Genomic DNA, 20446 nt, shown 5'->3' on the forward strand with positions numbered 1-20446 from the left:
GTCTAAAAGGACATAATGGTATTTAATACCAAGTGCATTGTGGCTATGATACATCTTTAAAAACATTCCCCCTGCTATCAATTTCTTCATATTCTTTTTCCAAGACAGTGTTTTATTAAGTAGTGGAAATATCAAATTCTGCCCATTAGTGGACATAATTGAAAGAGAAAAAAATACATTGGTAGATCAACATGTACCATGTACATTTTTTCTTCCTTCATCGTGCCATTGCATTTAATGTCCAATTTGAGTGCTTGGGATGACACTGTAGAGTTCCATAGATTTTACAGAAGAGGGACCATGGCCCCCTTGCCCAATAGTGTTGTATCAATTTTGTGTGTAATGACGGAGGAGCTTCTTACATTTTACAGGAAAGAGGAACTACAGCCGCATTGGCCAATAGTGTTGCTGGCACTCAAATAATGTATACAATTAAACATGACCTTTTTGACACCTTTGGGCCTGGGTGGCTGAAGGCACAATTGTTTTCATGACCACCAGGAGGAGCTTAAACCTAGACAACAGTAGACAAAATGATGAGTATACAAATGCCAACTGGAATCAATGTGCCACCTAAATAGAAGTAAAGACCAAAATGTTTCATTTTATCATGTTTAATAGTGTAGTTCACTGGGTGTTTGATAAGCACACACGTTTAAGCACAAACATCAGCATTAGTACTTAAAGAGTTTGTTTCACAAGAAATAACAATAAATCTATCAAGAAAGTACCCTTTGACATAACCATTTCCTGGTCCATCTTGCCTCAGGGCAATCATCTTCGTCCCAGCTTCTTAAAGGCTTTCAAGGATTTTGCCATCATAGGAGCAACTCCTCAAAATGGAAATAATAAAACAATGTTAGAAACTTCACTGTTCATGATTGAGATACAAGATGGATTTAGGAAGGCTGATTTTAAAAGAGTTTGCCTCCCCATTCTTTCTTGATATCCACATCATACTACCTCAAATTTTTATTATTGATATCTATGATGTCTGTTATAGATTATATTGTTATTGCCTCTCAGAAGTGATGAAAGTGTTCTACTACTGCTACGACTACTCCTCCATACCCATTCCCTAAAATACCTAATAAAGACTAATATTCCTGTGTTGAACTGTCATGCAGTTTAAAATTTCACTCCACCCCACTCAATCAGCATTTATAGTCAAATGGATTATATATCCTTTCAACAAAAGGGCATCCCACATATTCTATGGTAAACTGAATATCTCCCAACAGCCTAACACTCACTTTGTCAAGCTCTGATAGTTTGAAGGATTGGAAACCTTGAACAGGTGATGGGTAATTGTAAATCTGTAGTATCTTAAGGATGCATACAAAATACTGTACTGACAGATTCTGGGTTATGACAGCTGCATTCACAACATGGCAGAGGAGTAAAGAGGAGAGATCTTTGGGTAATCTAGCCTAGCTTCAAATATCAGTTTTCTAGAATCAACATAACGGCCAGTGTGTTGCATTATCAACTAGAAAGTACAATTTCTACTTCTATATTTATTATTAAGATTGCATAGATTGAAAAGTGCTATAACATACGTTTGTGGATTCTTGTGGCCAGGTAAGTATTTATGCTACCTCCATAGCTAGCTAAGACTGATGAAAATACTGGGTGTTGATATCGCAGGAAACAGCTTGCTACATGTGAGATACCACCCTATCCGAGACTCATCTCGCTGCAGTCTTGGAAACAAAGACAATTTTAAACAACCCATGCGCAGTTTACAAAAGGCAATTCTATACATTGCATGTGCATTTTAGACAAAGCAGTCTATTATGACATGACAAGTTTAAATATCATGTAAAGCAAATTACATGATTTGCTTCTCAGTACATTATATACGTGTGAAATGAGTTCCTGAAAGCATGTGCAAAGCGCGAAAACTTTGTCACACTGAAATGTGGAGTTGGACCGTTGAACAACAGTTTCTCTTCCGTTTTCAGCTCAGGTTTTGTATAGGCGGAGCCAAAACCTGACCGATCTACGTCACAGCGACCTATCTACGTCAGATCACAGACGGTTGCATTCTGTTACTCAGCTGGTACGATGCAAAGACAAAGTAATTAATACATGAAACACTCAGAGACTGCAGGTAGGTCTGTTCTGATATCTGCAATTGATTTAGCTAGTGTTGCTGTTGTTGCTAAATTCAATAAATTATAACAACAAACATTGTTATCATGGACATGCCTACTTTGTGATCATGTTGGCTCTTACCTAGCTATCATGTTTCATATAGCACGTTATTTAATATTATTGGGGACCGTCCATGTGTGTCGGGGAGATCAAATTGTGCGGGTAAATGCATAACAATCCAAATGTGAATATGATAATGTATACAAGCTTTTTTTTCTCAATAGGTAACAAGTAGCTTACAAAAAATAGTTGTTAATGTCACTGTAGATAATATTTCTTAACCTTAATTCGAATAAGATAGGTTGAGTGGGGATTTGTTTTTTTTCTCTGAATGATTGTTATCCGGTTTCCCCTCAGACAAATGTAGTAGCATCTAATTTTAAACATCTTAAGTCTTAAAAAATATGTTGTTTAAACGTGAACTCTAATTTCCATGTTTGGGCACATATGGCTTTCCATACGTGCGCAGCCTGTGAAGGCCCCGTCACACCATAATGTTCTGGTCAACGTTCTATGACGTTAGAGGAAACGTTGGTAATCGTCCATGGTCGCTGGTATAGCGCCAGAAGAGCGTTGTGTGGACACTGGTGACGCTGGCAATCGTCGGTAATCGTCGGTGATCGTCGGAGAACGCTGGTCCAAAAAAAAATAGTTTTGAACATGCACAAAAGTTCTCATGGAAACCAGCGTTCTTCAACGTTTAATTTTAAACGCTGGATAACGCTGAAGAACGTTTGTGGACGTTTGACTAACGTTGCACGCGTTTGGCTATCGTTAGTCAGTCGTTAACCTAGCGTTACTTGGTTGTTATTCATCGTTTTCATCGTTTGCTTTCGTCACACGTCGTCGCGACCCAGTGACACGTCGTCACACGCTAATAGTTTTCAGGGGTGTCTTACTTGGTCACTGTTACACGCTCCTCATGCGTCAGTCCCATGCTAGTCATGCGTTATTGTCACATGTTAGTCACACGCCAGATGTGTCCACCTTGCCCTAGAACGCTTGAAATTTAACGATTAGAACTTTCAGAGAACGTTAACCAGAACGTTATGGTGTGACGGAGCCTTGACATTGATGAGTTGGGCGATTCTGTGCCTTCTGCTGAAAAGTTGAGACTATTTGAACTTTTATGCAAGTCTAATAAGCACCAGAAAAACGTGAAGCGCTCAAGCGTTAAGCACGCTGTACCATAGGAAACAATGGGTTCGCTAGCTCCCCGTTTCTAAAAACGTGTGTGATCGGTCCAGTTTACCTTTCACTCCACTTCACTACACCAGATGCCACTAAACCGCATCGATGCATTGGCTGTTTATCAATCCGAAGAACGCTAAGAACGTACTTGCGTTCGAACGATCTTGCAAGACTGGACGAGGACGTAGAACGATTTGAGATGTGCGTTAGTGATGTCGTTTGTGAACGATTGGTTCATTTTGAACGAATCATTTGTATGACTCGGGAGTAACGAGTGAGATAATTTTTCACGTGACCTGCATAGGCTCAGTTCTAGTACCTAGAGGAAACAGAAATGATTTGTTAATTTCCGACTGGGTTTTCGGGTACAAGTCTTTGGATAATTTTTCACGTGACCTGCATAGGCTCAGAAGAGGAAACAGAGGATTTGTTTACCTCATTCACTTTCGCGTGATTGCTAGGTTTAGTATAGTAAGACGTGAATGAGATTTGTTCACAAGTAGGCCTAATAATTACAGGTTTTGTTATTTTAACTTTTTTGTACTTTACTTACAGTTCAGTGCAGTGTAATTGTTTGCCGTGATAATTAAATGCTAGTGTGACCATTTCAAATCATACAAACTGTCATGATGCATTATTTTAATACGGGAATTTTTCTTTTAAAATAGTATCTGCTGGTTTACATGCACTAACATATACATGAGAATATGATAAATGTTTGCAGTGGACGTATTTAGGCCAGGGAATTGGCTATAAAATGTTGAGCAACCCCCCCTTGAAATGAACGAATGACTTGAAAAAAAGATTTGTTGAAAATGATCCGAACTTCATCACTAATGCGTGTTCTTGCAATGACTTCTGGGAAATCAGATGCGTTCTGGCTGGCCAAGTCACCAACCGATGCATCCTCGATAAAAGGGGTGGATCAAGAACACTTCCGGTTATTTTTGACGTTCTTGGTGTATTGTGTTCTTTGGATTGGAAATGTACTTGGGCAATGAAAGATGACATAAAACGAGACAAGAACACAAAAACGGAGAAAAATGTGGATTGATAAACAGCCATTGTTGCTGTAACATGCGCCAGTTCTTGACGTCATCTGCAAGCAGTGTCTAGCTGGCTCCGGTTGTACTTTTCTGTATGTAGCCTACTTTACGCCACAAAATAAATTAATAATCCTAAACCATTTTACAGAACCTTCTACAAAATATTTGCATAGCCATCAGGATCAAGACGCACATTGACACCCTTCATGTCCACGTAGTGCAAAAACTGTGGGACGAGTTAGCATAGGTATGATAATAAATAATGTGTAGGCTATGTGAGATAACAATAGTGTGCCTTGCTGATAGCAAGTACAGTACATTAACAAATATGTAATTGAGGAGTTTATCCCTAACCATTTTATTTTGAGCAACAAAGGCATTGTTTTTATTGGTTCTTCTTACTTCCTCTTTTTGAGTCTGGTGCTTGACTAGGCCCAGAAGCTGTGGTCGAAGGTTTGGCTGGTTCTGCATAGCTGGGTCTGGGTCTGTTGTCTTGAGCTTTGGGACTGTGAGAGAAAGACAATAAGCCGTACAGTGTATATAAACCAAAGACTGAATAGAGAATGGACAGCATGACAGCTCTGCAAAAGTGAAGACAAAACATCTCGATCTCCCCCTGGTGGCTGGCTGCAGTATAGGTTAGTCTAGGTTACACTAGTCCATGCACTTGTCTACAGTCTTCTTCTGACAACCGTCTGGTGGTCCCACCTCTCAAGAGCGCCCGCTCCCAACCCAAGCTCTTCTCCTGTCTGGCCCCCCAATGGTGGAATCATCTCCCCACCTCCATCAGAGATACTGACTGTCTCCCTACCTTCAAGAAAAGGCTTAAGACGCACTTGTTCCGGGAGTACAACGGTACTTAAGAAAGATTTGTTGGATCCGATGTTAGTTTATTTCCTCCAGGAACACTTAAGTAAGTGACAGGAACACTGTCACTTACTGAGGGTCTTGTTGAATAAATGAATAAATGTAAATGTAAATGTAAGTCAAGTCCCGCCCCTTCCATGTTAGTGGATGCCAAACAACATGAGCCAAACAAAAAAATCTAAGTGCACGTCTAAATCTTTTTTCCCCAAAGATGGTTTCTGTCATTATAGGTAGTTCTTATCACGCTGATGTCTGTTCAGGAGCTCATTTTTCTGATCAGTTTGTTAATAATGAGCTATTTGACAATATAAAAAGGGGTTAGTGTGTGCTTGTGATCATGTCGGGCGAGTATATGGGTGGGACCTCGATACAACGGCTTCAACACCCGGTCACTACTGCGCATACTCTGGCTCCAAAATAACATCACCAGTGCAAGATGACAGCACCCGTATCTGGGATATTTTGGCTTCATTTTTGTACAGTGGGAGGAAGCGGAGACGCGTCGTCCATCTTTATAAAGTCTATGATATAAACAGAAACAAACATACATACACGCACGCACACACAGTACATGATTCTATTTATTTTGCTTCTTAATATATTATATATATATATATATATAGTGTACAAAAACATTGTACACAAGCTTTGATGTTGAACAATTGTCTTTCTAATAAGAGATCAATCCTGTTAATAAGGGAGTCAGGTGGCTGAGCGGTGAGGGAAGCGGGCTAGTAATCCGAAGGTTGCCAGTTCGATTCCCGGTCATGCCAACCGATGTTGTGTCCTTGGGCAAGGCACTTCACCCTACTTGCCTCGGGGGGAAAGTCCCTGTACTTACTGTAAGTCGCTCTGGATAAGAGCGTCTGCTAAATGACTAAATGTAAATGTAAATGTTAATAACCAAATCACTATTTTGTAACATTAATTTGTTCCACTTGGCTGAAAGGACATAAGGCCTGGGAAGGCTTGTGTACACTACCAGTGGTCTATTAACAACATGAACTCTGGGACACACGCTCCATCTCCGACCAGAATAAAACCAGTTTACCCTGCACTTTGCCCTGATCCCTGCTCTAACCTAACCTCATGCGAAAGGCATTTAACCCAACATTACCCCATCAGTGACGGGTTATAGCACCTAGTTACAGCCATATCACTTTTTGTTTGTTTGAGAAGAGAGATCCAAACATTCACACCACCGATATCACATCAACAGATCTAGCAACAAACTATACTAACCAACTAAAGATAATTATTGTGTTGATGTGTTGATAGATTGTGTATTGCACTTCAGCATTCCTGAGCCATCCTGACCCGTTTACCCGGTTCTGGAAATCAGTAGATCATTTCAAAACGGCACTGCACACATTTTTTTAGTAAATGTTGAACGTGAGTTTTTGCAGTAGTGTCTTACAAGTTTATGATTTAGTGTTTGTATGTTCACCGTTTTATATGATCTACTTTCATTTATTTATTTCTACGCATGGTACAAGTGTTTGTAATGCAAATGTACAAACTTCAAATGTTTTTACTATAATATTTGGAAAGTTCATCTCATGAGGGAATGTTATGAAAATGCCCCACTATGTTATACAACCCGCATGAGTACATGTTCAGTCAAACAATATAGCCTAATGAATACCCTTTAAATAATATATCTGTTGTCAGAACCAACCTGGGTCTGTCCAGAGGATGAGGCTGCTGCAAGGGATGAGCGGTTCCATAGATCTCCTGCTGAATACGGACATTTCTGGGTGGCTTGGCAATAGAATTGATGAATGCCAGCTTCACCTGACGTCCTGAAGGAAAATAAAGCAGCAAACACACATTTTTTTGTATCCTGATTACCTTCAGGGTTTTCATTAGTGTATTTCAAACTAAGTAGGATCTTAACTGAGAATATCTGTGTTTAAAATCAGTAATGTAGTTGGGAGATCAACACCATGTTAACACTTGGAATCCAGTGTAATTGTACTGAGGTGGTCGATTTTTAACAGTGCCTCAGGACAGATTTAGGCAGTCAGAATCAGTCAAGTGTCTAACTCTGGATGGTCAGACGTCAGTAATGGGTTGATATGGTTTCACATTTAACCCCGTAACCAGTCTCACTTTGAATCTATTCATAGGACTCAAACGGCCTGGGAACAGATGGTCAGGACTATGTTAACCCAGGGCCTGACAGGATTTATGGGCCTTCTTGCTCAGAGGACAGAAAACCAATTGGTAAAAGTCTTGATCGTTCACCATCTATGGAACAGGGTTTAGTAAAGACAATTTCCAAAAGGATATTGGTTTGAAAGACAATACTTACTGAACTTTTGTTTCTGATATTCAACAAGGAATTACTATTTGTGGGGTTACAGCCAAAGCACAACATTCTTAGCAGAACCCTATTAGTGACAGTTAAAATGCATAAAGCACAGCGCGATGGAAGTACATAAATGGTACGAAGTAGGGCTGCAACAAACAATTATTTTTTATAGTCGACTAATCTAACGCTTATTAGAATGATTAATCATCAAGACATTGTCATTCACCATTTAATTAACTGTATCAAGTAATTGACTGACTGATGCAGCATTCTGCCCAATATCTCATTTTGTGTGTCATATGAATATGGAACAAAATAAAGAAAAAATTATTTTTGGATAAACTATTAAAAGAAATATTCACAAAATGTCCTCTCATACCTTATATGATACGTGTTAAGATTATCAAAAGTCATTTCATCTCGGCAAACCAAATTATCAATTTAATGCATTAACGTAAAAGTAAATAAAAAATAAATTAAGATTTTACATTACGTGCATTCCAGTTGTACTCAGAATTTCAGGGTGTTGTTAAAATGGTCGTACAAATAGTACTGTCTAACCGCTGTCTTTGGACATGTTGCTACGTTGTTAGTAGGCCTGTGTGTGAAATACGAGAGGACACATACAACTAGCCCATTTTTATCAACTGGTATCACTATCAACGGCTATCCTGGCTAGTTGTACGTGTCCTCTTGTGCCGGGATGTTTCCGCTTTAAATGCCCCAACCCCTCGCTCCTCAGCTTGAGGCAAAGTGGATATTGGTGGTATTGCATTTCCAATTAGGCACACGGCTCGTCTGGTCGATTTTATTCTATTAACTCAAGTCAACATATCAAACTATCTCACCTATCTAAACTATTTTTTATTCTCGAACCTGGTTCATACTACTAGCTTTTTCATAGAAGAACTTTAGCAGATTTTGTTCAATTTGAAACCAATCCAAAATGGCACTAGCACCCCATTTATTTGCTTACGTCAAGAAAAGTTGCCTGGAACTGTGTTGGCGGGTATGAACGGGGCATGAGCACAAAAGGAAACATTAGCCAATCGCCGATTTATCTGAAGCCTATATGGAGCTAAAATCAGGGCCAAATGTTTTGTTAATTCGAAAGAAAAATCTATATCTAAATCTAAAAGCTTGACATTGAAAATGTAAGTTTTGGTCTAAAACTTGAAAAAATAAAACCATGTATTCAAACAAAAAATAAGTGTACCAATTCTTTTTCAGATTGAATAAAATTTCGATTACATTCTGGAATTATTTTGAATAAATTATACATTTTCATTTTTCACATTTTCAGACAAGTTTTAGTTTTTTACGGCTTCAAATAATATTTTTTTGTATATATATTTTTTTTCATTTTCAGATCTGTTTTTCAGTTTCAGACTTTTGGCCCCGATTTTTCGTAGGCGTGGCTTCAACTCAAAGGCGGGAATTATGAGTGACAGCCTAACACTGGCTGCGAATTGCCTGGATGCGCCCGGACGCGTCACGATCGGCTCTCCCGCACTCCAATACAGGGACATGCATAGGTACGGGCTATTGTATTGTTGCCACAGCCCGTTTGCCCTGATTGGCTGATCTGTATGGAGAGGGAAATGTCTAGAAATTATTCCTAACTGCAAGTACCATGATCCACAAATGTTCCATGATTTACAAATGTGTTTTACGATCCACAAAAACAAAATCTTAATCGTGATTTGTAAGTTGACATTTACATAAATGTGCTATGATTTGTACACATAGATGTCTATTCGTAAATGTATCATTTGTAATTTCTTAAAATACTTAACATTCCGTGTGTGCATTTCTCATGGTCTGTCACTTGTAAATCTACAATTCTGCTTGTGAAGTGTTGAATCTGCATTTGTGGATCGCCCAAGACACGCGTTCAATCCTTCTTCCAATTACGTAATTGAGACATTCTTTTCGCTCTTTTGCGATCCACACACAAATAGCTCGATTCACACATGTAAGCCCCCCCCCCCCCGTCGCTCGCGTCCCGTCGCTCGCGTCCCGTCGCTCGCGTCCCGTCGCTCGCGTCCCGTCCAGTTAGGACACGGTGTTAAGACACTGTGTTACACTGTGTCAACCTTTCCCAAACTCTGCTAGTTTGGCTTTCGTGTCGTCTCGTCTTCTATAGAATTGCATACGGGAGCGTTAAGCTTGGGACACACTGGTTGCAAAGCACTGTGAAGCGCCGCGAATGGCTCACGCTCTGCAGCGATCGTTTCGGCAGCTGGTCAAATTTTTTCTCGAGCCGCTTGCGAAATTGGCTGCAGGATGATAAAATACACCATATTATATGATAGATTATTGATAAACAAACAGGTTATTAAGATTTTACTACGTTAGTTGTGGGCTATAGTCTATCACTTAACACCCAACTTCACTACGCTGGTAAAAAACGGCCAACCAAAACTATATCCGATCAATTCTAAAAATGTAAAACATTTTAAAATAAAAAAACCCTTATGGATTGACTGTCAAGCCAACATATTAATCAGTTGTTTCTAAACAGTGTGTTTAAGAGCGAGATAGACAAGCTGGCATATACTCAAGCAGAGGAGTGGCTACATCACAAACCAACTGAGACATTTGGGAAGATTGACGACAAAGTTAAGCATTGAAGTTGAGAAGTAGCCTAGGCCTACATAGAGTTGTATGACCCACAGCACGTATTTTACAAAGACTACGCCAACAACAATGCTGTTGCGACGGCTGTTGGGAGCAACAGCATTGTTGCTCCCTCAGCCGTTTCTTCCCTTCCGCTATTGGCCTCTTCAACTTCGACTCTAATGACTTCCTGCCTAAAACACACTGCTTTTTGCACTGCATTACAAAATTGTATCTTGTACATTTGTATTTTTTGTAATATTTGTATTTTTATATTGTAAATCACGGCAACTTATATTTTATTTTATTGTATATTTTATTTAATTATAATTCCACTTAGTACTGCTAGTTTATGTACCCTTAGTATAGATAGTCCACATATTAAAATTTTAGGTGCCTATATATTTATTGTATGCACCTTCCTGCCAAAGCAAATTCTTTGTCTATGCAAACTTTCATGGTGAATAAATCCCATTCTATGTTTATGTACCATGTCAGCTTTACATGTGAAAGAGGAAAGCTCAGAGGAAGTGAAAGGCTTGGTGACCGGCAAGGAGAAATGCACGTCTAGTGTGAACAGCCTCGCGCCATTTGTAGTCGATCGTGGTACTTCGCGGCGCTTCAGGGCGCTTCGCAGCCAGTGTGTCCCAGGCGTAACAGTCTAGCGCTACAGCGCCACACTGATCAAATCGCATTATTGCCGGCCCTTAAAACAGGTCATATTAGATTAAACGACTTGTCGACAACAGAAATATTTGTAGTCAATTTTTTATTGTCGATGTTGTCGATAACGTCGAAAAATCGTTTCAGCCCTAGAACGAAGCACACCTTTCGGTTTCCCAGAATGAGCAGAGACTATGGTCTTTGTCAGTTGCTGCAGTTTCCTCTCTCTCTCCTCAGACAGTCTAAGGTGCATCTCTCTCCAGGACTCGTACTCCTCTAGCTGGGCGTTCCTGAAGTCCCTCCGACAGTGCCTCTCCCATAGGAGTTCAGTCAGTCCAACATAGACCTGGGAACAGCAGAACCACCAATGAGTTATAGCCTGGGGGCTTTCCAAACCCATCAATAAACATTAGCCAAGATGATAGGTTTGTTTTGAACATTGGTGGGGACAAACTTGTTTTAACACCCTATATGCTATATGCCAACACTTGCCCTGCTCTGCCACCAATTATTGGTGTAGACATTTCAATTGGCTCTTCACATTGGTAAGGACATGTCCCTATTCTCTGCCCCTAAGTTATAGCCATCACCTAGAATATAGTGATCCACGTGAACATTTTATATGTATCTGGGCTGGGTTCTTACTGGGTTGCATTCCTCAATACGTTGCAGCTGGTAGGGTGTGCATCGCTCCAACACCGGCTGAAGAATTTCAAATGGGACCCCTCCTATCTCATAGAGCACTGAGAAGACGACACCACACAGGGTCTACTTAGTTCTGTTAGCAATCTCAACCTTGAATGAGAAGGTATTTTCCCATAGCCCACTCACAGTCAATGTTGTTCTGTAGTGCACGGATGCATTGTTGGTACAGGGTCATCATGGATGGGAGGAAGGTGGTCTTGACTCCAGAGTAGACCTGCATCTTCTTATTCAGCCTTTGGCCCGTAAATATAGGAGCCTCCTGTGGGACATCAGAGGCTCTGGATGTTCTCTCCTCCTCTGGAATGAGATCTTCACAGTCATGCCAAGAAAGACCACACAACACACAAAGAAAATTGTATTAATCCATACTAACCTTTCACGGTTATGTACTGGAAATTTGAGAGCTCATCACACTCTGGTAGAAATGCTGGCAAAGGAACATTGAGTAAGTCCATCACTGACCCCTTCTTACCCTTAAAAAATATAATATTATGAATCAGTGGAAACAAGGTGGAAAAAAAACAGAAAATCATCCAAATGTACTGTTTTTGTGTGTACCGTTTGTACAGTTTTTTCCCCTCAAACACATTAGATAACTTCATGGTCGGTACCTTAACTGGTCCCTCTTCTTTCTCACAGGTATTATGTTTTTTTGCTGGCTTTTCACTGTGCCCAGATCTTTTTTTCCTCTTGGGTGCTTTGAAGTCATAACTCAGACAGGACTCAAAAGACATAGAGGGCAGTTCAAGGTCCTTTTTTTTTGTATCATTGGACACTTTTGTACTTTTGAGATTCTTAGAGTTTTTCTTGTGTGCTGTCTGATCTTTGGTTTTAATGCATTTTTGCTTCCCTTCACATGGCCCCCTCTTATGAACGCCTGCCAACAAAGCTGCTTCATTCTCAGCTTTTTTGTTAACTTGGAGACTATCAATATTGAACAGTGTTCGGTTGCCATCACATTCTGATTTAGTTTCTCTAGAAAAGGATGTTGGACATGACTGAGGTTTCTTACCAGAGACTCTCTTTGTCCCATTCCCTTTGCATATATCTGAATTAGTTTTAGGACCTTCGTTGGACACAGGCCTGCTTTTCTTGTGATCATTCTTTGATTGTAGAAAGTCATCATTCTCAGAATCCATACCATGGTTATGATGCATCTTCAAAGGGACGTATCCTTTCTTCTCTCGTCTCTCTACTTTTTTATTCAGATTCTCCCTTCTTTCACGTTCACATTTAAAATGCTTCTTTAATTCAGGTGACTTTCTTTCATTTTCTTGACTAACATCCATTTTCTCTACCTCTGCCTTTATTTCCTCTCTCTCCCTCTTTCTCTCTTCCCCCTTTTCTCTCTCTTCCTTTTTCTTATTTCTCTCCATCTCTTCTTTACCCTTTTTCTCTGTCTCCAGCTTTCTGTCTATCTCTTGTGGTTCATCTCTCGCCAAAAGGTCTTTCTTTTTCTCCTCTGGTTTTAACTGGTCCTCATAAGTTACGTAATCTTTGTCATCCATTTCTGAACATTTCTGCTTTAAATCTAGTTCATTGTGGTCCTCAGTTTTTACACATCCCTCCGCTGAATTGATTTGGCTCTTTGCAGTTTTGAAATGTTTGGTCTGTGAAGTTGCACCATCCTCTGTGTGGCTGGAGAAACACAGAAACAATATGAAATATAGCTGCAGGCAGCAATGGCGGGTTCCTCCTCAACATTTCAAACTATTTCAAAATTGACATGATACAGACATGTATCATGTACACAACATTTCAAGACAATTGGAGCAATGGCTGATTTTAAGTAATTTTTTGAAATTCTTCACAAATTGTCGCTGTCGAGAAAAATCCATGCTGCCGACATTATGGGTGCATGAGGTTTAGAAGTAGCCCAAAAACCTGCCACCCTCGACACTGTTTTCAAAGTAGCTTGATTTGGCTAGAAAACGGTGGACGCGAAAACCCTACCTGAGATTATGGCATTCCGGCAACTCGGGCAATACACAAGTGACAAGAGTCATGTTATCAACTGGGCTAGGACAGAGTGCATGTTCAGCTGTTTGCGAGTGTAACTGGTGAGAGTACAGCAGACTCAAGACAGTGAATTATCATTACTCTGGTCTGATTAAACTACACAGCATGCACAATCAGGGTGACAAACAGGATTATCTTAACTAACAAACAATAACATTACACACATTTAACTGAACGAAGATAACAACTGAAATTCCCCGCACCGCTTTTCCAACCCAACTATTTTCCACAACTTTCCCTTTTTTGGCATGCCGCACTGCATGCTGGGTACCCAAGGGCGCTGTATATATGTAAAGATAACATCCAAGCTAGCAATCTCGCCAAATCTGACTGCAATTTTGTACACCATATGTACTGTGTTATTGTTGTTTGAGTTAAGAACTTGCTAAATGAATTAAATGTCTGTTAAATGTAAAATCCAACTATAAATGTATAAAAGAGAGAGTTCCAATCAAATCAGATTTTTTATTTATTTTTTATCTAGAGGTTTAAAAGGCCTAAACTTACATTCGCCAACTCAGACCACTGAGTTTCAACATCCATTTACACATTTAGTCTCTATTTTTTACTATACTCTTAATGCATGACTATGTATGATATGGATATCATTATGGTCTGCACCTCTCTGTCACCAACTGTCTCTGATGGGGGGGTGGGGCTTGGTCAGGGCAGCCAGAAGGCTTGGGATGCGTGTGCGTCGCACCAAGCTTGTGTGTGTGTGTCAGGGGCATGCATGCATCAGTGAGAATTTGGCAGTCATATGAAGGGGCCCTTAGCCAAGAATTCATATTTCAAATATTCACAATGAATCTACTTTTCATTTTTACATTCAACAATTTCTCAGATTTGTGTACTAAACATTGTCAAGTCTTCATATGAACTTTTTATTTAATCAGAGTATCGAATTTGGGGACTTTTGGCCTGAAAATGGCATCACTTTGAAAATTGACATTTTCGGGCATGGACTGTAGCGCCACCTATTGTCTTACAGGAGGAACCCTAAAAAAAACCCAGATCAACCAACTCAATCACAAAATGAATAGATCAAAATCATTTAAATGGAGTATCTAGTCAGACATACCTCTGAGATTCTTTGGGGACTAGTTTCTTCCAGTGCCTCACAAGTGACTTGGCAACCTCGCCAGCATCTCCATGCTTACGAAAAGAGTTCACAGCTTTGCCAATGCCAGTTTCCTAACCAGGTAGAAGATGAACACATGTACAAATCAGTTGACAACTTGCAGACAACTCACTGATACAACTTATTAACACAAATCAAAAACACATGGGTAAACTTACTGCAAGAACATCTATGGTGATGTCTAGTTCCTGTAGTTTGTTTAAAGTTTCCAGGACCTGTTAACAAGGGTATAGTGAATTAGGACCATTGACAATAAATTGGTAAATCTACATAGCTTGGGTTTTTTCTCCCATTTTGATATAAACATTCATGAATTCACATTACATTTAAATAACATTGAATGAATGGCCTGTGGTCATATGAATAGACATGCCAAATATGGCAATGCTTGTGTCATTAGAAAGCCAGAATTGCTGATTGTGCACAGAGTAGAAGCTATGTATATGAGTACCCCCACCCATCTAGACAGCTCCGTTTACTATGAACTATAAATGGGCAGCGCCAATTCTGGTTTCACATGGGTACAAGCTGCTCTCAGAAGATGGAAGAGAAGTCAGTGTGAAGCAGGTTTTTCCTATCTTGCCAAAAGAAAACAGCTCAACAGAGCTTTAACCATTTTGCAATAATGGTAATAATAATCTCTACACAAAGTTACCCTGACCAGAAACCTTTACATGTCAAAACTCAATGTTCATGGTTGCCTTGATGGACGGCAGCCACAAGTTGAACAACTGAGTGTTTAATTTTAGCACAAGCACACCCAACTCTAAACTCTGCCCCCCTCTAGACTGGAGTTAGGCAGTAGCAGAGCACATTTCTAGATACAAGTATTCATTCTGACACCTTTCATGCTCCCATTTTGCTAGCACTACAGCCATGCACTGCAACTCTGGAGTGGGAGTATCCATGGTCGTAATCAGATCTACTCTGCAATGACTACTGCTTCGCAATTCTACTTTAAAATTAGTAATGTAAAGTGTAGGTCCTGTAGACAAGTACAATCAGTACTGGCAATCTATTGGCTTCTTTCTACATTATCTTCGAGCAAATTTGACTGAACAGATGTACCAAAACAGGTATAGGAAACAGTATGGTGGACACTTAACGCCCAACAGGAATAAACACCACTGTAGAGTAGCATTTAGCTTACTCTAATTCTCAAAGAGATAGCTGTTGGGTAAATGCACTAGCAGTTGCCAACTTTAGCAATTGCACAAAAACAAGTTTGTTCATTCGAAGACACCTATTCATATTTTTGCTTTTATGATCGTTACTTAAATTGTTTCCAAGCTACAGTCACTTATTAACCAATTAACTAAGCATTGTATTTGTACAATTGCCTAATTAGAGTGGGAGAGACAACTTCAGTATCTGCATGAAAATACCGTCTTTGATTCTGTCGATTCTGTGAGCTTAAGTTTTAACCGCAACACTTTCTTCGACACATTAGAGGTGGCCATTGCGGCTGTTCACGTGTATCTAGCCACCTGCAGATCCAAACGCGCAAGTTAACAACCATGAGTCAATTTATAATGGGCGTGTCTATTAGTTGTTTAAAGGGCCATCGCCCCAGATGAGTGGAAATGGTATTAGAGAGGAACAATATAGCTGGTACAAATCCACATGCTCTCATGTTAAATGGATCATTGTTGCATGCATAGACTTGACGCCCCTCACTTACACCCCGGAAAGTTGTGTTGTGTTGCGCAATAGGATCCCTTGCGCACCCCAGAGGAGGAGTTAATTGCTCTGCCTTTTGGAACTGTTGACGACTGTCGCTCTCTCTCCCCCGAACACTGTCTAGAGGTGCAAGTCATTTACTCCCCAACTTCATCATCTCTCTGGTGAGTACATTTACTCAAAGTGTATGTTTATTTGTTTACATATGCAACAATTGATGTGTATGTTCAGAAACCTAATATCAATAAGGTGAATCATGTTCCTCGAGCCAAATAAGCCTATACTGTGAGAAAGGCCTTTAGTTATTGGTCTACAGAAGAAGGCTTACCATCGGCTTTTCTAAATAGTCATTCATTCTAAGCTATTTGCATTTTCAGCCAAATGGTGTAGAAGGTCTCCGCGAGGCCTCCGATCCTTAAAATGTTCATTGTAAAACGTTATTGTACCTATTCAAAAATATTTTCTGGGAGAATTTAAATGTGAATTTTGCAATTATTGTTCTGAGGCGAATACTTCTTTAAAATAGTATTCACATTTAACGATAATAGCCAGAGGACACAAGGCCGAGTCCTGCTGTCAAACGTCTATAAAAGGAACGCAATTCGTGAGCTATCATGAGCTGCTATTCCTGGACCTGCTACTGATAAATTGTGACAGATGCAGAGAAAGGAATGTTGAAGCGCTGACTTGCTCCAGCATCACCGCATTTATGGGTCACAGCAACGCTATTTCCATATCGAATTAACCTGTTATGAATAAACTGTGTGGATCTACTCTGTAAACATTCACAATAAGGCGTGATAAATTGTCCATGTTGTGGTGCCATTAAAATATGGAGCATATGGTTTAGAAGTGTAAGGCATTAAAGCTGCAGCTTATTGAACTTAGTTTAAGATCGTCTCCCAATATATGTATTCTGAAATTCACTGTTACTTTGGTCTTGCCTTTGTGTTCGCCTTTTCAGTTAGTGATAATTATTATTATTATTAATAAATAACAATTAACTTAATTATTCCATGGAAGGTCACGACAGAAAAAAGATATACGTTCAGCAAGAAGATACCAATAAGTAATTTAACCACACTTTTTTGATTAAATATTAAATTTAAATGTAAGATACATGTAAGATTCTATAACCTTTTTGTTACGTTAGGTTTGGGCATAATATACTGTAGCATTATTGTATTATATCGTGCTCTCTTTCTCTCTGACCTGTTTTTATTTGTATGTTCAGTAGGTCTGGGCTGTGTCCCATTGCTGCAGCCATGGCACCCAAAAAGAACAAGTCCACTAAAAAGAATAAAGGAGATTTAACTGAAATGACAATTATGGTGGAAGACAGCCCGATCAACAAGATGAATGGACTGAATGCCCTTCTGGAGGGAGGAAATGGCTTCAGCTGCATCTCTACGGAAGTTACCGACCCTGTGTATGCTCCTAACCTCTTACAGGGTTTGAGCAACATGCGACAGGACAGATTCCTTTGTGATCTTACCGTAGCTACTAAGTCAAAGTCCTTCGATGTCCACAAAGTGGTCATGGCCTCTTGCAGCGAGTACATTCACAACATGTTGAAGAAGGATTCATCCCTCACAACGATAGATCTCAACGATCTTTCACCTGTAGGCCTTGCCACAGTCATCACATATGCCTACTCGGGTCAGATGACCCTGTCTTTGTATGGTATCGGCAGCACCATTGCGGCGGCTCTGTTGTTACAGATCAACACCCTGGTGAAGATGTGCAGCGACTTCCTCATGCAGGAGCTGAGCGTGGAGAACTGCATGTATGTGGCCAACATTGCTGACACCTACAACCTCAAAGAAACCAAGATTTCCGCTCAGAAGTACATGCGCGAGAACTTCATCGAGTTTTCAGAGATGGAGCAGTTCCTGAAGCTGACCTACGAACAGATCAGTGACTTCCTCACAGACGACTCCTTGCAGCTGCCCTCCGAGATCACTGCCTTCCAGATTGCCATGAAGTGGCTAGACTTTGATGAGAAGAGGCTGAAGTATGCTGCAGATCTCTTGACTCACATCCGCTTTGGTACCATCTCGGCCCAGGACCTGGTTAACCATGTCCAGAGTGTTCCCAGGATGATGCAAGACCCTGAATGCCATCGTCTGCTGGTTGACGCAATGAATTACCACCTGTTGCCATTCCAGCAGAATATCCTCCAGTCTCGCAGGACAAAGGTGCGTGGAGGTCTCCGGGTGCTGGTGACAGTAGGTGGACGACCTGCCTTGACAGAGAAGTCTCTTAGCAAAGAGGTGCTCTACAGAGATGAAGACAATGTGTGGAATAAATTGACAGACATGCCAGCGAAGAGCTTTAATCAGTGTGTGGCAGTTTTGGATGGCTTCCTCTATGTGGCTGGAGGAGAAGACCAGAATGATGCAAGGAACCAGGCTAAACATGCTGTCAGCAACTTCTGCAGGTGAGGGTTTCATTCACTCCCTCTTACACACACACAAATGCACACTCACTACATCTTCACACTACATAAAAATCAAGAGCCATTATTATGTTTTGAAATACATGCAATGCAATATAGATCTTTGAAACATATCCTTGTCTCATAAAGGTATGATCCACGATTCAACACTTGGATCCATTTGAACAACATGATCCAGAAGCGCACCCACTTCAGTCTCAACACTTTCAATGGCCTCCTGTTTGCTGTCGGAGGCCGCAACTCCGACGGCTGCCAGGCCTCCGTGGAATGCTATGTGCCATCATCCAACCAATGGCAGATGAAAGCACCCATGGAGATCCCTAGGTGCTGTCATGCCAGCTCTGTCGTCGATGGCAAAATCTTAGTAACTGGTGGTTACATCAACAATGCCTATTCAAGGGCTGTGTGTTGTTATGACCCTTCCACTGACAGCTGGCAGGATAAGAACAGCTTGAGCACCCCGAGAGGCTGGCACTCTTCAGTCACAATAGGAGACAGATCCTATGTCATTGGTGGCAGCCAGCTGGGTGGGCGTGGTGAGAGGGTGGATGTCTTAGCAGTCGAATGTTACAACCCTCAGAGCGGCCAGTGGAGCTACTCTGCCCCCCTGCACACGGGGGTTAGCACAGCTGGTGCCATCACCCTGGAGAACAAGATCTACCTCATGGGAGGATGGAACGAAATTGAGAAGAAGTACAAGAAGTGCATCCAGGTGTACAACCCAGATCTCAATGAATGGACTGAGGATGACGAGTTGCCAGAGGCTACAGTTGGCATCTCATGCTGTGTTATTACTATACCTACACGCAAAACGCGAGAGTCTAGGGCTAGCTCAGTCTCATCGGCACCTGTCAGCATATAGAAGTTTAAGTTATTGTTCCTCAAGCCAGTTGGTATACCAAAGAACCCCCTAAGACTTTAATGTCATCCCATCTTTTAAAGTCAAATCTGTGCTTGTATTGACCAAATCCATTGTCAATTAAAAAGAAAAACTGATGACATATAAAATGGTATGCATAATCTGGACAGATTTGATTAAATCATTTCATTTATTGACATTTTGAAAAATAAATTGCAGTGGATGAGAGATACATTCTGGAAGTTTGAGAGACAAATTCAATTTTAGTTGACAAAGAGAACATTGATAGTCAAAAGCACTTGCTCAGAACTTACTTTGTTGTGTTTGATTAGGATTGTGACAGAGAATGGTTCTAGGAATTTACATGAATGTGAAGAATCTCCAGATGTTTAATAAACACGGAAATTTAGCCTTGATTCATTTACTTTTGTGGCCAATTCTGTCATAATAGTTTTCTTCAGCCCTATTCTCCATAACCAGAAAAAGCTGTTATTTTACACTGATTCAGTTAATTATGTAAATGTTGCAAATGTTGATATGTTAGGCTTACCTTTATGTTTCAGAGACACAAAGCCTTACATTTTACAGGACATTGTCAAAATAATATAAACTGTGATTGAGAAGAAAAATTATATGTTTAATATTTCAAAGGAAACTGCTGTTTAGTCATCTGTTTTTGGATACAAATATTACAACCCGCAAATTTCAGCAATCAATGAATTAGATA

At 40.3% G+C, this 20446-nt stretch overlaps 2 protein-coding genes across 3 annotated transcripts; one reads left to right on the top strand and one right to left on the bottom strand.

Annotated features, from left to right (window-relative positions):
• Window positions 1-613: 613 nt before the first annotated feature.
• Window positions 614-16182, bottom strand: eloal (elongin A, like). Its single transcript, XM_067236428.1, has 12 exons — window positions 16108-16182; window positions 14881-14937; window positions 14663-14775; window positions 12575-13200; window positions 12174-12439; window positions 11936-12035; window positions 11689-11859; window positions 11503-11600; window positions 11023-11203; window positions 6940-7063; window positions 4797-4900; window positions 614-833 (listed from the first exon to the last, which is right to left on the bottom strand). The coding sequence occupies exons 1-12, from the start codon at window positions 16180-16182 to the stop codon at window positions 775-777; spliced, it is 1974 nt and encodes a 657-aa protein (XP_067092529.1). The 3' UTR covers window positions 614-774.
• Window positions 16183-16485: 303 nt separating this feature from the next.
• klhl31 (kelch-like family member 31) lies at window positions 16486-20128 on the top strand. 2 transcript variants are annotated; one of them, XM_067236426.1, is made up of 3 exons: window positions 16486-16566; window positions 17637-18842; window positions 18990-20128. In XM_067236426.1, the coding sequence occupies exons 2-3, from the start codon at window positions 17668-17670 to the stop codon at window positions 19720-19722; spliced, it is 1908 nt and encodes a 635-aa protein (XP_067092527.1). In that variant the 5' UTR covers window positions 16486-16566; window positions 17637-17667; the 3' UTR covers window positions 19723-20128. The 2 variants fall into 2 exon arrangements, with proteins under 2 accessions (XP_067092527.1, XP_067092528.1); XM_067236427.1 differs by having other exon boundaries at window positions 16500-16566; window positions 17640-18842.
• The last annotated feature ends 318 nt before the right edge of the window (window positions 20129-20446 follow it).

Source organism: Osmerus mordax, chromosome 5 (genome assembly GCF_038355195.1).
Source record: "Osmerus mordax isolate fOsmMor3 chromosome 5, fOsmMor3.pri, whole genome shotgun sequence".
Classification (NCBI taxonomy): Eukaryota; Metazoa; Chordata; class Actinopteri; order Osmeriformes; family Osmeridae; genus Osmerus; species Osmerus mordax.

Coding starts and splice junctions, on each gene's coding strand:
- eloal (XM_067236428.1), bottom strand. CDS start 16,182: ATGGCCACCTCTAATGTGTCGAAGAAAGTGTTGCGGTTAAAACTTAAG. Junction 11,204..11,502: donor GTATTGAGGAATGCAACCCA/GTAAGAACCCAG, acceptor TGCTGTTCCCAG/GTCTATGTTGGACTGACTGA. Junction 7,064..11,022: donor TCATTCTGGGAAACCGAAAG/GTGTGCTTCGTT, acceptor ATTTTCCTTCAG/GACGTCAGGTGAAGCTGGCA.
- klhl31 (XM_067236426.1), top strand. CDS start 17,668: ATGGCACCCAAAAAGAACAAGTCCACTAAAAAGAATAAAGGAGATTTA. Junction 18,843..18,989: donor GCTGTCAGCAACTTCTGCAG/GTGAGGGTTTCA, acceptor TGTCTCATAAAG/GTATGATCCACGATTCAACA.